The sequence below is a fragment of the Salmo trutta genome, chromosome 13 (assembly GCF_901001165.1).
Source record: "Salmo trutta chromosome 13, fSalTru1.1, whole genome shotgun sequence".
Taxonomy (NCBI): domain Eukaryota; kingdom Metazoa; phylum Chordata; class Actinopteri; order Salmoniformes; family Salmonidae; genus Salmo; species Salmo trutta.
In genome coordinates, this window is record NC_042969.1 from 33,522,182 (window position 1) to 33,537,395 (window position 15,214).

At 42.6% G+C, this 15,214-nt stretch overlaps 1 protein-coding gene across 5 annotated transcripts in view; it reads right to left on the reverse strand.

Moving 5' to 3' along the window:
- Positions 1-15,214, reverse strand: part of LOC115205680 (glutamate receptor 3) — a 241,097-nt gene that overhangs the window by 39,210 nt on the left and 186,673 nt on the right. For 4 of the 5 annotated variants that reach the window (XM_029771903.1, XM_029771904.1, XM_029771907.1 and 1 more), the window contains exons 10-11: positions 9,103-9,309; positions 2,404-2,777 (exon numbers count right to left, since the gene is read on the reverse strand). In XM_029771903.1, coding sequence (XP_029627763.1) covers positions 2,404-2,777; positions 9,103-9,309 — 581 coding nt within the window. The remainder of the gene's footprint in view (positions 1-2,403; positions 2,778-9,102; positions 9,310-15,214) is intronic. The other variant, XM_029771906.1, reaches the window with a different exon arrangement.

Sequence of the window (15,214 nt, forward strand, 5' to 3'; positions counted from 1 at the left end):
AGATCAACACCATGGTATTATTACATTAGATCAACACCATGGTATTTTAACATTAGATCAACCGCATGGTATTTTAACATTAGATCAACACCATGGTATTTTTACATTAGATCAACCCCATGGTATTTTAACATTAGATCAACCCCATGGTATTTTAACATTAGATCAACCCCATGGTATTTTTACATTAGATCAACATCATGGTATTTTTACATTAGATCAACACCATTGTATTTTAACATTAGATCAACCAAATGGTATTTTTTACATTAGATCAACCCCATGGTATTTTAACATTAGATCAACCCCATGGTATTTTAACATTAGATCAACACCATTGTATTTTAACATTAGATCAACCCCATTGTATTTTAACATTAGATCAACCCCATGGTATTTTAACATTAGATCAACACCATGGTATTTTAACATTAGATCAACACCATGGTATTTTTACATTAGATCAACACCATGGTATTTTAACATTAGATCAACACCATGGTATTTTTACATTAGATCAACCCCATGGTATTTTAACATTAGATCAACACCATGGTATTTTTACATTAGATCTACACCATGGTATTTTAACATTAGATGAACACCATGGTATTTTTACATTAGATCAACACCATGGTGTTTTAACATTAGATCAACACCATGGTATTTTTACATTAGATCAACACCATGGTATTTTAACATTAGATCAACACCATGGTATTTTTACATTAGATCAACACCATGGTATTTTAACATTAGATCAACACCATTGTATTATTACATTAGATCAACACCATGGTATTTTAACATTAGATCAACACCATGGTATTATTACATTAGATCAACACCATTGTATTAACATTAGATCAACACCATGGTATTATTACATTAGATCAACACCATGGTATTATTACATTAGATCAACCCCATGGTATTTTAACATTAGATCAACACCATGGTATTTTAACATTAGATCAACCCCATGGTATTTTAACATTAGATCAACACCATGGTATTTTAACATTAGATCAACACCATGGTATTATTACATTAGATCAACCCCATGGTATTTTAACATTAGATCCACCCCATGGTATTTGTACATTAGATCAACCCCATGGTATTTTAACATTAGATCAACAACATGGTATTTTTCATTAGATCAACACCATTGTATTTTTACATTAGATCAACCCCATGGTATTTTAACATTAGATCAACACCATGGTATGTTTACATTAGATCAACACCATTGTATTTTAACATTAGATCAACCCCATGGTATTTTTACATTAGATCAACACCATGGTATTTTTACATTAGATCAACACCATGGTATTTTTACATTAGATCAACCCCATGGTATTTTTACATTAGATCAACACCATGGTATTTTTACATTAGATCAACACCATGGTATTTTAACATTAGATCAACCCCATGGTATTTTAACATTAGATCAACCCCATGGTATTTTAACATTAGATCAACACCATTGTATTTTAACATTAGATCAACACCATGGTATTTTAACATTAGATCAACCCCATGGTATTATTACATTAGATCCACCCCATGGTATTATTACATTAGATCAACACCATGGTATTCTTACATTAGATCAACACCATGGTATTATTACATTAGATCAACCCCATGGTATTATTACATTAGATCAACCCCATGGTATTTTAACATTAGATCAACCCCATGGTATTTTAACATTAGATCAACACCATGGTATTATTACATTAGATCAACCCCATGGTATTTTAACATTAGATCAACACCATGGTATTATTACATTAGATCAACACCATGGTATTTTAACATTAGATCAACCCCATGGTATTTTAACATTAGATCAACCCCATGGTATTTTAACATTAGATCAACCTCATGGTATTATTACATTAGATCAACACCATGGTATTATTACATTAGATCAACCCCATGGTATTTTAACATTAGATCAACCCCATGGTATTTTAACATTAGATCAACACCATGGTATTATTACATTAGATCAACACCATGGCATTTCCATCCAGGTCAACCGTGATACAAGTCAGTATTGGACGTCCATCCATGTCTGAGGACATCGGGAGATGAAGTAGAAACCGGCCACTAGAGGCAACAGTGAGTGCTGTTTCGGTTTTGCTACGGTGTTGTGGACGGGGATGCAGATGGGTGTATGCATCTGATTCAAAAGATTGCATGTTCGAATCCAGGGATAAAATACTTCACGTTTGGAATAACTTTGAAATTTGACATTTGAGAAACATGGATGAATGTTGAATTATGATGTGAGACTGTGAGAGCTGGTAGTGTATTTCTACCCCATTGTATTTGTAGGTCAGACCTATGATGCCCGTTTTATTTCTAGATCAGATCATTTCCTACCTGGGTGATATCTCACATCCTTGCTGCATGAAGGCTCCCAGAGAGAACCACAGAGAGTTGAAGATGCCAAAGTCGTTGGGAGGATCTGGAGGTGTCTGGGGGTCTTTGGTCTCATCCTGTTCATCCAGGTTCCACTCATAAGGGCTGAAACGGCTGACCAGGAACAGGACCACGCTGACACCGATGTAGGCGAACACGATACACATCCATATCTCATAGGCCAGCGGGTCCAGGAAGGAGAACACCCCGGGTTTAGACTTCTGGGGCTTCTTGATCATGATGGAGATGCCCAGAGACATGAAGGGCTTGGAGAAGTCGATCACTTCCTCACGAACCAGGGTTATGGTGAGAGGTGCCACAGCTATATCTGCTCTCTGGAAACAGAAACACGTAGTGGGTTAGTTTGGTTCCAGCTGAGATATGTTTTTTTATCTAGATATTATGTATCACTGTTGCTGGATTCAGACTAACCTATGACTTGAGGTAGAATGAAATGAAAATGTGTTTGTTAAATGAAGCTCCTTATATAACTTACGGACAGTTTCTTCAAATATTGGCCTATGGTTCTGCTTTATATTCTCAAAGCGGACAAAACAAAACATCATGAAGAGGAAAAGGAAACGCTTGAACAGTCTGTGCCTCAGGATGCTTTTAGTCAACACAACAACAACATCAAAGAAATATGAATAATGTGTAGAATGTGTACTATATTGAGTTCTACAACAAATATTTCCACAATCAGAGAAGAGAGGGAGAAAAAAGCAAAAAGTTTTTCAAACATTTCATGTTCACCTTTCCCAAAAAGTTTTCTAGACACAGATTGGGCATAACTAGCAACACATAAATGGGTGTATGAGTCAGATGTGAAATATGTAGCACCCCATGGCGCAGTGTCTATCCCTGTCTAGTTAGTTTAAAGCTTTCAGACTGTGGGAGACTGATTGGGTCTAACCAGAGGGATGCTAAGAACAGGCTGGAAACTTTGCAGGTGTACGAAGAAAAACGTTTATTACAGAAATCCTTTTCCGTTTATCTTCAGTTCATGAAACTCACAGTTAGTGTCAATAAATCCTAAAATAATTTGTATATACATAGCTAATTAAAGGGAATACGTTATTTATTTGTAACACAGGCAGGGGAAATATCCCCCAAAACAAGCATATGTCCTGTGTCCCAAATGGTAGCCTATTCCCTATGGGCCCTGTCCAAAGTGGTGCACAGGTAGGGAATAGGGTGCCATTTGGGATGTGAGATGCAGCCAAGGCTTTTCAGAGCAGATGAATAATAGTTGCTGATAATCTTTCTGTAACACAACAGTAAATATATACACCAGTGTAACTGTTATGTAGATGTGTCTAACAGTATAAAACAGCTCTGATTTAAATGACAGCCTTTCAAGTGGTTATTGTGGGAGAAACACAGTAACCCAAGCCGGTGTGAAGAAACCCCTCCACTTCAGCATTCCTCCCTCCCATCCCATTCAGAGCGCCTCCATGCCCGGAAGAGACGAGACAAGACTTTTGTCATCTACATTATTTTTATCTTCCAAGCTCCCTTTCATCTCTTTCATCTTGCTTTCTGTCGTTCTTTCTTTCTTTCTGTCGTTCTTCCTTTCTCTCTTTCTTTCATTCTGTCATTCTTTCTTTCTCTCTTTCTTTCATTCTGTCGTTCTTTCTTTCTTTCCCTCCTCCCCATCATGGCTTCTTACCAAAACACATCCTTGAAAGTGGTGGTGGCACTATCAAAACGATGGGCTTTCTTACTTTGTTAAAAAAACAGCAGAAGAAGAGAATGAATCTCTAATGAATTAAGACACAAGTTACTGCTGGAGCTTGGGTGTAGCATACGACGCAATTCATCAAACAGCAGCTTTTGTTCACAGGCAGTGATTCGTAAAGTACATGTCTTTGTATTGTGGCCTAAAGCATTGTGTTTCTACAAATAAATGAGTAGAAGAAGAAAAAAGCGTGATAAAGCAACATGAGGAGAGAACGTTTCGTAGAAGTTGAAACGGTGGGGAAATACAACAATAAACGCAATGAAGGCGTTATTGGGATGTTTCTGTACCCTGTGGACACGGTGATCGTAGCCTAGGCAGCAGTGCTATAATATAACCACTTAAGTCTAACGGTGTCCGTGATAACGGTCAATCAATAGAGAAGAGAACACTCAGCCATAGAGAAAGAGTTTCAGGGTTTTAGGGCTAACCTTTAAATGACAGCTAAGATCACATTAATTTCCTGGACAGAAGGTCACCCAGCCTTTACACAATCATTAGACCTGCTTGGCCTGACTGCCCACGTGTAACCACATTGACACGGTGGCTGGTGATGGACATAAATAGCCACATTGACACGGTGGCTGGTGATGGACATAAATAGCCACATTGACACGGTGGCTGGTGATGGACATAAATAATCTCATTGACACGGTGGCTGGTGATGGACATAAATAGCCACATTGACACAGTGGCTGGTGATGGACATAAATAACCACATTGACACGGTGGCTGGTGATGGACATAAATAACCACATTGACACGGTGGCTGGTGATGGACATAAATAACCACATTGACACGGTGGCTGGTGATGCACATAAATAACCACATTGACACGGTGGCTGGTGATGGACATAAATAACCACATTGACACGGTGGCTGGTGATGGACATAAATAACCACATTGACACGGTGGCTGGTGATGGACATAAATAACCACATTGACACGGTGGCTGGTGATGGACATAAATAACCACATTGACACGGTGGCTGGTGATGGACATAAATAACCACATTGACACGGTGGCTGGTGATGGACATAAATAACCACATTGACACGGTGGCTGGTGATGGACATAAATAACCACATTGACACGGTGGCTGGTGATGGACATAAATAACCACATTGACACGGTGGCTGGTGATGGACATAAATAGCCACATTGACACGGTGGCTGGTGATGGACATAAATAATCACATTGACACGGTGGCTGGTGATGGACATAAATAACCACATTGACACGGTGGCTGGTGATGGACATAAATAGCCACATTGACACGGTGGCTGGTGATGGACATAAATAACCACATTGACACGGTGGCTGGTGATGGACATAAATAGCCACACTGACACGGTGGCTGGTGATGGACATAAATAGCCACATTGACACGGTGGCTGGTGATGGACATAAATAACCACATTGACACGGTGGCTGGTGATGGACATAAATAGCCACATTGACACGGTGGCTGGTGATGGACATAAATAATCACATTGACACGGTGGCTGGTGATGGACATAAATAGCCACATTGACACGGTGGCTGGTGATGGACATAAATAACCACATTGACACGGTGGCTGGTGATGGACATAAATAGCCACATTGACACGGTGGCTGGTGATGCACATAAATAACCACATTGACACGGTGGCTGGTGATGGACATAAATAACCACATTGACACGGTGGCGGGTGATGGACATAAATAACCACATTGACACGGTGGCTGGTGATGGACATAAATAACCACATTGACACGGTGGCTGGTGATGGACATAAATAACCACATTGACACGGTGGCTGGTGATGGACATAAATAACCACATTGACACGGTGGCTGGTGATGGACATAAATAACCACATTGACACGGTGGCTGGTGATGGACATAAATAACCACATTGACACGGTGGCTGGTGATGGACATAAATAGCCACATTGACACGGCGGCTGGTGATGGACATAAATAACCACATTGACACGGTGGCTGGTGATGGACATAAATAACCACATTGACACGGCGGCTGGTGATGGACATAAATAACCACATTGACACGGTGGCTGGTGATGCACATAAATAACCACATTGACACGGTGGCTGGTGATGGACATAAATAACCACATTGACACGGTGGCTGGTGATGGACATAAATAACCACATTGACACGGTGGCTGGTGATGGACATAAATAACCACATTGACACGGTGGCTGGTGATGGACATAAATAACCACATTGACACGGTGGCTGGTGATGGACATAAATAACCACATTGACACGGTGGCTGGTGATGGACATAAATAACCACATTGACACGGTGGCTGGTGATGGACATAAATAACCACATTGACACGGTGGCTGGTGATGGACATAAATAACCACATTGACACGGTGGCTGGTGATGGACATAAATAGCCACATTGACACGGTGGCTGGTGATGGACATAAATAACCACATTGACACGGTGGCTGGTGATGGACATAAATAGCCACATTGACACGGTGGCTGGTGATGCACATAAATAACCACATTGACACGGTGGCTGGTGATGGACATAAATAACCACATTGACACGGTGGCGGGTGATGGACATAAATAACCACATTGACACGGTGGCTGGTGATGGACATAAATAACCACATTGACACGGTGGCTGGTGATGGACATAAATAACCACATTGACACGGTGGCTGGTGATGGACATAAATAACCACATTGACACGGTGGCTGGTGATGGACATAAATAACCACATTGACACGGTGGCTGGTGATGGACATAAATAACCACATTGACACGGTGGCTGGTGATGGACATAAATAGCCACATTGACACAGCGGCTGGTGATGGACATAAATAACCACATTGACACGGTGGCTGGTGATGGACATAAATAACCACATTGACACGGTGGCTGGTGATGGACATAAATAACCACATTGACACGGTGGCTGGTGATGGACATAAATAACCACATTGACACGGTGGCTGGTGATGGACATAAATAGCCACATTGACACAGTGGCTGGTGATGGACATAAATAACCACATTGACACGGTGACTGGTGATGGACATAAATAACCACATTGACACGGTGGCTGGTGATGGACATAAATAACCACATTGACACGGTGGCTGGTGATGGACATAAATAACCACATTGACACGGTGGCTGGTGATGGACATAAATAACCACATTGACACGGTGGCTGGTGATGGACATAAATAACCACATTGACACGGTGGCTGGTGATGGACATAAATAACCACATTGACACGGTGGCTGGTGATGGACATAAATAACCACATTGACACGGTGGCTGGTGATGGACATAAATAACCACATTGACACGGTGGCTGGTGATGGACATGAATAACCACATTGATACGGTGGCTGGTGATGGACATAAATAAGCACATTGACACGGTGGCTGGTGATGGACATAAATAGCCACAGTGACACTAACGGATGGTGATGGACATAAATAGCCACAGTGACACGGTGGCTGGTGATGGACATAAATAGCCACAGTGACACTAACGGATGGTGATGGACATAAATAGCCACAGTGACACTAACGGATGGTGATAGACATAAATAACCACAGTGACACTAACGGATGGTGATGGACATAAATAGCCACAGTGACACTAACGGATGGTGATAGACATAAATAACCACAGTGACACAGTGGATGGTGATGGACATAATCACAGATCCTCTATCATCCATTTTATATATGTCCCTCTCCCCTGCTCCAAAATCATCCATTTAATATAGATCCCTCTCCCCTGCTCCTCTATCATCCATTTTATATACAGCCCTCGACCCTGATCCTCTATCATCCATTTAATATACGTCCCTCTCCCCTGCTCCTCTATCATCCATTTTATATACAGCCCTCTCCCCTGCTCCAAAATCATCCATTTTACATACGTCCCTCTCCCCTGCTCCAAAATCATCCATTTTATATACAGCCCTCTCCCCTGCTCCTCAATCATCCATTTAATATACAGCCCTCTCCCCTGTTCCTCTATCATCCATTTTATATACAGCCCTCTCCCCTGCTCCAAAATCATCCATTTTATATATGTCCCTCTCCCCTGCTCCAAAATCATCCATTTAATATACGTCCCTCTCCCCTGCATCCCCTATCATCCATTTTATATACAGCCCTCGGCCCTGATCCTCTATCATCCATTTAATATACGTCCCTCTCCACTGCTCCTCAATCATCCATTTAATATACAGCCCTCTCCACTGCTCCTCTATCATCCATTTTATATACGTCCCTCTCCCCTGCTCCTCTATCATCCATTTAATATACGTCCCTCTCCCCTGCTCTAAAATCATCCATTTTATATACGTCCCTCTCCCCTGCTCCAAAACCATCCATTTAATATACAGCCCTCTCCCCTGCTCCAAAATCATCCATTTTATATACAGCCCTCTCCCCTGCTCCAAAATCATCCATTTTATACAGCCCTGTCCCCTGCTCCAAAATCATCCATTTATATACGTCAGTTGGTAGAGCATGGCGTCAGGGTTCTGGGTTCGACTCCCACATGGGGACCAGTAGGAAGAATGTATTAAAATGTATGCACACACTACTGTAAGTCTCTCTGGATAAGAGCGTCTGCTAAATGACGTAAATGTAAAATAGGAGGCAGACTATAAACATTGTAACACAATCACATTGTTAAGACATACCTTTTCTCTTTCAACTGCTGGTAGTGAATGTTTAAACAAATAATGCATCCCAAATGGAACTCTATTCCCTATATAGTGCACTATATAGAGCCCTATGGATCCTGGTCAAAAGTAGTGCACTATATAGGGAATGAAGGGATATTTGGGACGCATTCTTTGGTGAAGTAACAATGAACATCAATGAGAGACTTAGAGATGACTCCACTCACCCCATAGACCAGTTCCCCCACCATCCCGTTCCACGTCTTGGTGTCTGGATCCCGCGCACCATACTTCCCATCTGCTACTACTGACAGTTTGTATCTTATCCCCACATGTTTAGCAATTTCGGCAGCTAAATCGACACAGTAGCCTTCATATCTGTCATTCCCCTCCAGATTCATCTGGTGTTTCTTGTACATCACATAAGGGGCTTCCTGTTAACAGTCAGATCACACGCTGGTTTATTGTCATGCACGCACGCACGCACGCACACACACACACACACACACACACACACAGTAGCTTCAACCAGTAGTCTCATGCAAGCAGGCATGTGCAGATGATACACCACAGATGCATTGAAATACATGTTGATAACAACAGGATGACAAGCCAGGTAGGAGTTTTACCAAGCTGTGGTGGCCAGCGGACCCCCAGCCCTAATTCACTCAGCCTCCTGTCTCTCAGCCCTGGGGAACGGTTGTGTGTGTGTGTGTGTGTGTGTGTGTGTGTGTGTGTGTGTGTGTGTGTGTGTGTGTGTGTGTGTGTGTGTGTGTGTGTGTGTGTGTGTGTGTGTGTGTGTGACAAACTACCAGTTGAAGAGGACCACATGCTTCTCACAGTGTCTTGCTAAAGCTACAATATGCCTTAGTTAGAGGTTTGTGGACTTCAACAGGAGCTGTGTGTGTTGGTAAGCTGGGAGTGGGTTAGCTCAGAGTGGGATGGGGGTGGAGGTTCATAAAGTAAATGGCCATGACTTGGAGAGGGAAGTGAGTGCTACTACATTGATATCTCAACATAATCATCAACAAGCACATTGCACCAATCAATGAGCAAAGGGTGAAGCCTTTGGTAATAGTCATTGCAACAAAACAAAAAAAAAAAAAAGAAAAGGGAGCCATTTCCATTATAATCCCAAAATGCAAATAAAAAATGTATCTTGTAAGTAAATAAATCAATATTTAAAAGACAAACACCACCAGGAGAGCGGAGCGTGCTTTTAACCCCACTATTTTCAAACACTGGAGCTAGCGTGTTGTTATGGTTTCATCATTACCCAACAAAAGAAGAGCTGCTGCTCACACAGAGTGGACAACGCCATTAGAGACAACACATAATTAGAGGGATGCAAGTGGAGAAGCAATGGCTTGTTTGTTCTGTGCTGAACATATATCCTCTTCACCCTTGCATGATTGTAAATGTACCCCCCCCCCGCCCGAGTTAACATAATGTTTATCTACTGATGCTGTTATCCATTCTGAAACCTTTAAATGCTTCCTTTTTAGAGAGAGAGAGAGCGAGCGAGAAAGAGCGAGAGAGAGATCGAGATCGAGAGAGATAGAGAGAGAAAGAGAAAAGAGAGAGAGAGAGAGAGAAAGAGAAAAGAGAGAGAGAGAGAGACACAGAGAGAGAGACCTTTCAGAATATAGATTGAAGGTAATTGTGTAGGAAGGAATACTGTATCCCTGAACTCTTAGGACCTTCATCACTTTTCAAATGTTTTCCTTTTCAAGAGTGTTCCTTTACTATTCAGAGGTTGTTTATAGGACAAGATCGAAGCGATAGCTCACGAAGTCTCGAGGTTTTGTATTGCATGATAAGCTGTAAACCACACTATCACCTAGAGAGTTTTCATCTGTATTTTTCGTAGCTATCTACATACCACCACAGACTGAGGCTGGCACTAAGACAGCACTCAATGAGCTGTATTCCACCATAAGCAAACAGGAAAATGCTCACACAGAGGTGGCGCTCCTAGTGGCCGGGGACTTTAATGCAGGGAAACTTAAATCGGCATGTTAAATGTGCAACCAGAGGGAAAATAACTCTGGACCACCTTTACTCCACACACAGAGATGCATACAAAGCTCTCCCTCGCCCTCCATTTCGCAAATCTGACCATAATTCTTTCCTCCTGATTCCTGCTTACAAGCATAAATTAAAGCAGGAAGCACCAGTGACTCGATCAATAAAAAAGTGGTCAGATGAAGCAGATGCTAAGCCACAGGACTGTTTTGCTAGCACAGACTGGAATATGTTCTGGGATTTCTCCGATGGCATTGAGAAGTACACCACATCAGTCATTGGCATCACCAATAAGTGCGTTGATGACGTCGTCCCCACAGTGACCGTACATACATACCCCAACCAGAAGCCATGGCGTACAGGCAACATCCGCACTGAGCTAAAGGCTAGAGCTGCCGCTTTCAAGGAGCGGGACACTTTTTTAAAATTATTATTTCTATTTTACCTTTATTTAACTAAGCAAGTCAGTTAAGAACAAATTCTTATTTTCAATGGCGGCCTAGGAACAGTGGGTTAACTGCCTTGTTCAGGCTGATAACCCAGAAGCTTATAAGAAATCCCGCTATGCCCTCCGACGAACCATCAAACAGGCAAAGCGTCAATACAGTACTAAGATCGAATCTTACTACACCGGCTCTGACGCTTGTTGGATGTGGCAGGGCTCGCAAACCATTACAGACTACAGAGGGAAGCACAGCTGAGAGCTGCCCAGTAACACGAGCCTACCAGATCAGCTAAACTACTTCTATGCTCGCCTCGGGGCAAATAACACTGAAACATGCATGAGAGCATCAGCTGTTCCGGAAGACTGTGTGATCACCCTCTCCGCAGCTGATGTGAGTAAGACCTTTAACCTCTATGAGTATAACAGAACTCATATGGCAGGCAAAAACCTGAGAAAAATCCAACCAGGAAGTGGGAAATCTGGTGCTTGTAGTCATTGCCTATCTAACACACAGTGACTTAGGGTTCATTTTGCACTTCCTAAGGCTTCCACTAGATGTCAACAGTCTTTAGAACCTAGTTTCAGGCTTGCAGTGAACAGTGAACAGAGAGCGAACAAGAAGGTCGGGAAGTTGGTGACTCAGAAAATGACATGAGTTCATTGGCACGCGTTCACATGATGAGGTAGCTGTGTTCCAAAATGTTTTTCAAGACATTGGAATCGTCCGGTTGGAATATTATAGAAGTTTTATGTTAAAAAGGCCCTAAAGATTGATGCTATACAACGTTTGACATGTTTCAACGAACGTAAATATAACTTTTTTAAACTTTTCGTCGTGAAATTTGGGCGCGCTTCCTACATTTGGAGTAGCTTACTGAACGCGCAAACAACAAGGAGGTATTTGGACATAAATTATGGACTTTATCGAACAAAACAACATTTATTGTGGATCTGGGATTCCTGGAAGTGCCTTCTGATGAAGATCATCAAAGGTAAGTGAATATTTATAATGCTATTTATGATTTTAGATGACTCCAAATGGCGGGTATCTGTATTGCCTGGTGTATGTTTCTGAGCGCCGTACTCAGATTATTGCAAAGTGTGCTTTCCCCGTGAAGCTTTTTTGAAATCTGTCACAGCGGTTGCATAAAGGAGATGTTCATCTATAATTCTTTGAATAACAGTTTAATATTTTATCAACGTTTTTGATGAGTATTTTTGTAAATTGTTGTGCTGATTCACCGGGAGTATTGGAGGCAAAATATTTTCTGAACATCACGCGCCAATGTAAAATGCTGTTTTTGGATATAAATATGAACTTTATCGAACAAAACATACATGTATTGTCTAACGTTGAGTCCTAGGAGTATCATCTGATGATCGTCAAAGGTTAGTGCTTAATTTTAGCTGAATTTCTGGTATTTGTGACCCCTCTCCTGCTTGGAAAATGGCTGTGTGGTTTTTCTTGTGTTGTACCTGTCCTAACATAATCTAACTTTATGCTTTCGCCGTAAAGCCTTTTTGAAATCGGACAATGTGGTTACATTAAGGAGAAGTGTACCTTTAAAATTGTGTAAAATAGTCGTATGTTTGAGAACTTTGAATTATGAAATTTTGTTGTTTTGAATTTGGCACTCTGATTTTTCACAGGCTGTTGAATAGTGTGAACCGTGGGTGGGACGGTAGCGTCCCACCTGCCCAAGAGACGTTAAACAGGTCAACATTCACAAGGAAGCAAGGCCAGATGGATTACCAGGATGTGTACTGTGAGCATGAGCTGGCCAACTGACAAGTGTCTTCACTGACATTTTCAACCTCCCTGTCCGAGTCTGTAATACCAACATGTTTTAAGCAGACCACCACTGCCCTTTCCCACCTGGACAAAAGGAACACCTACGTCAGAATGCTATTTATTGACCAGATCTCAGCTTTCAACACCATGGTGCCCTCAAAGCTCATCAATAAGCTAAGGACCCTGGGACTAAACACCTCCCTCTGCAACTGGATCCTGGACTTCCTGACGGGACGCCCCAGGTGGTAAGGGTAGGAAACAACACATTAGCCACACTGATCCTCAACATAGGGGCCCCTCAAGGGTGCGTGCCCAGTCCCCTCCTGTACTCCCTGTTCGCTCATGACTGCACAGCCAGGCATGACTCCAACACAATCATTAAGTTTGCCGATGACACAACAGTGGTAGGCCTGACCACTGACAACGACGAGACAGCCTATAGGGAGGCGGTCTGAGACCTAGCCGTGTGGTGCCAGGACAACAACCTCTCCCTCAATGTGATCAAGAAAAAAAATATGATTGTGGACTACAGGAAAAAGAGGACCGAACACACCCCCATTCTCATCGATGGGGCTGTAGTGGCGCAGGATGAGAGCTTCAAGTTCCTTGGTGTCCACATCACCAACAAACTAACATGGTCCAAGCACATCAAGAGAGTCTTGAAGAGGGCACAACAAAACCTATTCCACTTCAGGAGACTGAAATGATTTGGCATTTGTCTTCAGATCATCAAAAGGTTCTACAGCTGCACCATCGAGAGCATCCTGACTGGTTGCATCAGTGCCTGGTATGGCAACTGCTCGGCCTCCGACGGAAGGGCACTACAGAGGGTAGTGCGTATGGCCCAGTACATCACTGGGGCAGAGCTTCCTGCCATTCACAACATCTATGCCAGGCGGTGTCAGAGGAAGGCCCTAAAAATTGTCAAAGACTCCAGTCACCCTAGTCATAAACGGTTCTCTCTGCTACCGCACAGCAAGCGGTACCGGAGTGCCAAGTCAAGGTCCAAGAGGCTTCGAAACAGCTTCTACCCCCAAGCCATAAGACTCCTGAACATCTAATCAAATGGCTACCTTGACTATTTGCATTGCCCACCCTTCTCTTTTACACCGCTGCTACTCTCGGTTGTTATCATCTGTGTATAGTCCCTTCTCATCAATGCATTCCCCTCTCTCTGCTGGGATTCTCTGCCTCAAACCCTATTTATGGGGGCTGAGTCACTGGCTTACTGGTGCTCTTCCATGCCGTCCCTAGGAGGGGTGCGTTATCCGGTGTCCTGTGGGAATTTAAGTTTGCTCTCTAATTCTCTCTAATGCCTTAGGACCATGCCTCAGGACTACCTGGCCCGATGATTCCTTGCTGTCCCCAGTCCACCTGGTCGTGCTCCAGTTTCAACTGTTCTGCCTTCGGCTATGGAACCCTGGCACGTTCACCGTACATTCTACCTTGTCCCTGACCTGCTGTTTTCAACTCTCTAGAGACAGCAAGAGTGGTAGAGATACTCTGAATGATCGGCTATGAAAAGCCAACTGACATTTAGTCCTGACGTGCTGACCTGTAGCACCCTCTACAACCACTGTGATTATTATTTGACCCTGCTGGTCATCTATGAACATTTGAACACCTTAGCCATATTCTGTTATAATCTCCAGCCGGTACAGCCAGAAGAGGACTGGCCACCCCTCATAGCCTGGTTTCTCTCTAGGTTTCTTCCTAGGTTTCGGCCTTTCTAGGGAGTTTTTCCTAGCCACCATGCTTCTACACCTGCATTGCTTGCTGTTTGGGGTTTTAGGCTGGGTTTCTGTACAGCACTTTGTGACATTAGCTGATGTAAGAAGGGCTTCATAAATACATTTGATTAATTGATTGACTTTAATAACTCTACCTACATGTATTTATTACCTCAATTACCTCGACTAACCGGTGCCCCCGCACATTGACTCTGTACCGGTACCCCCCTGTATATAGTCTCACTATTGTTATTTTACAGTTGCTCTTTATTTACTTGTTACTTTTATTTCTTATTCGAACTGCATTGTTGGTTAGGGGCTTGTAAGTAAGCATTTCACTGTATGGT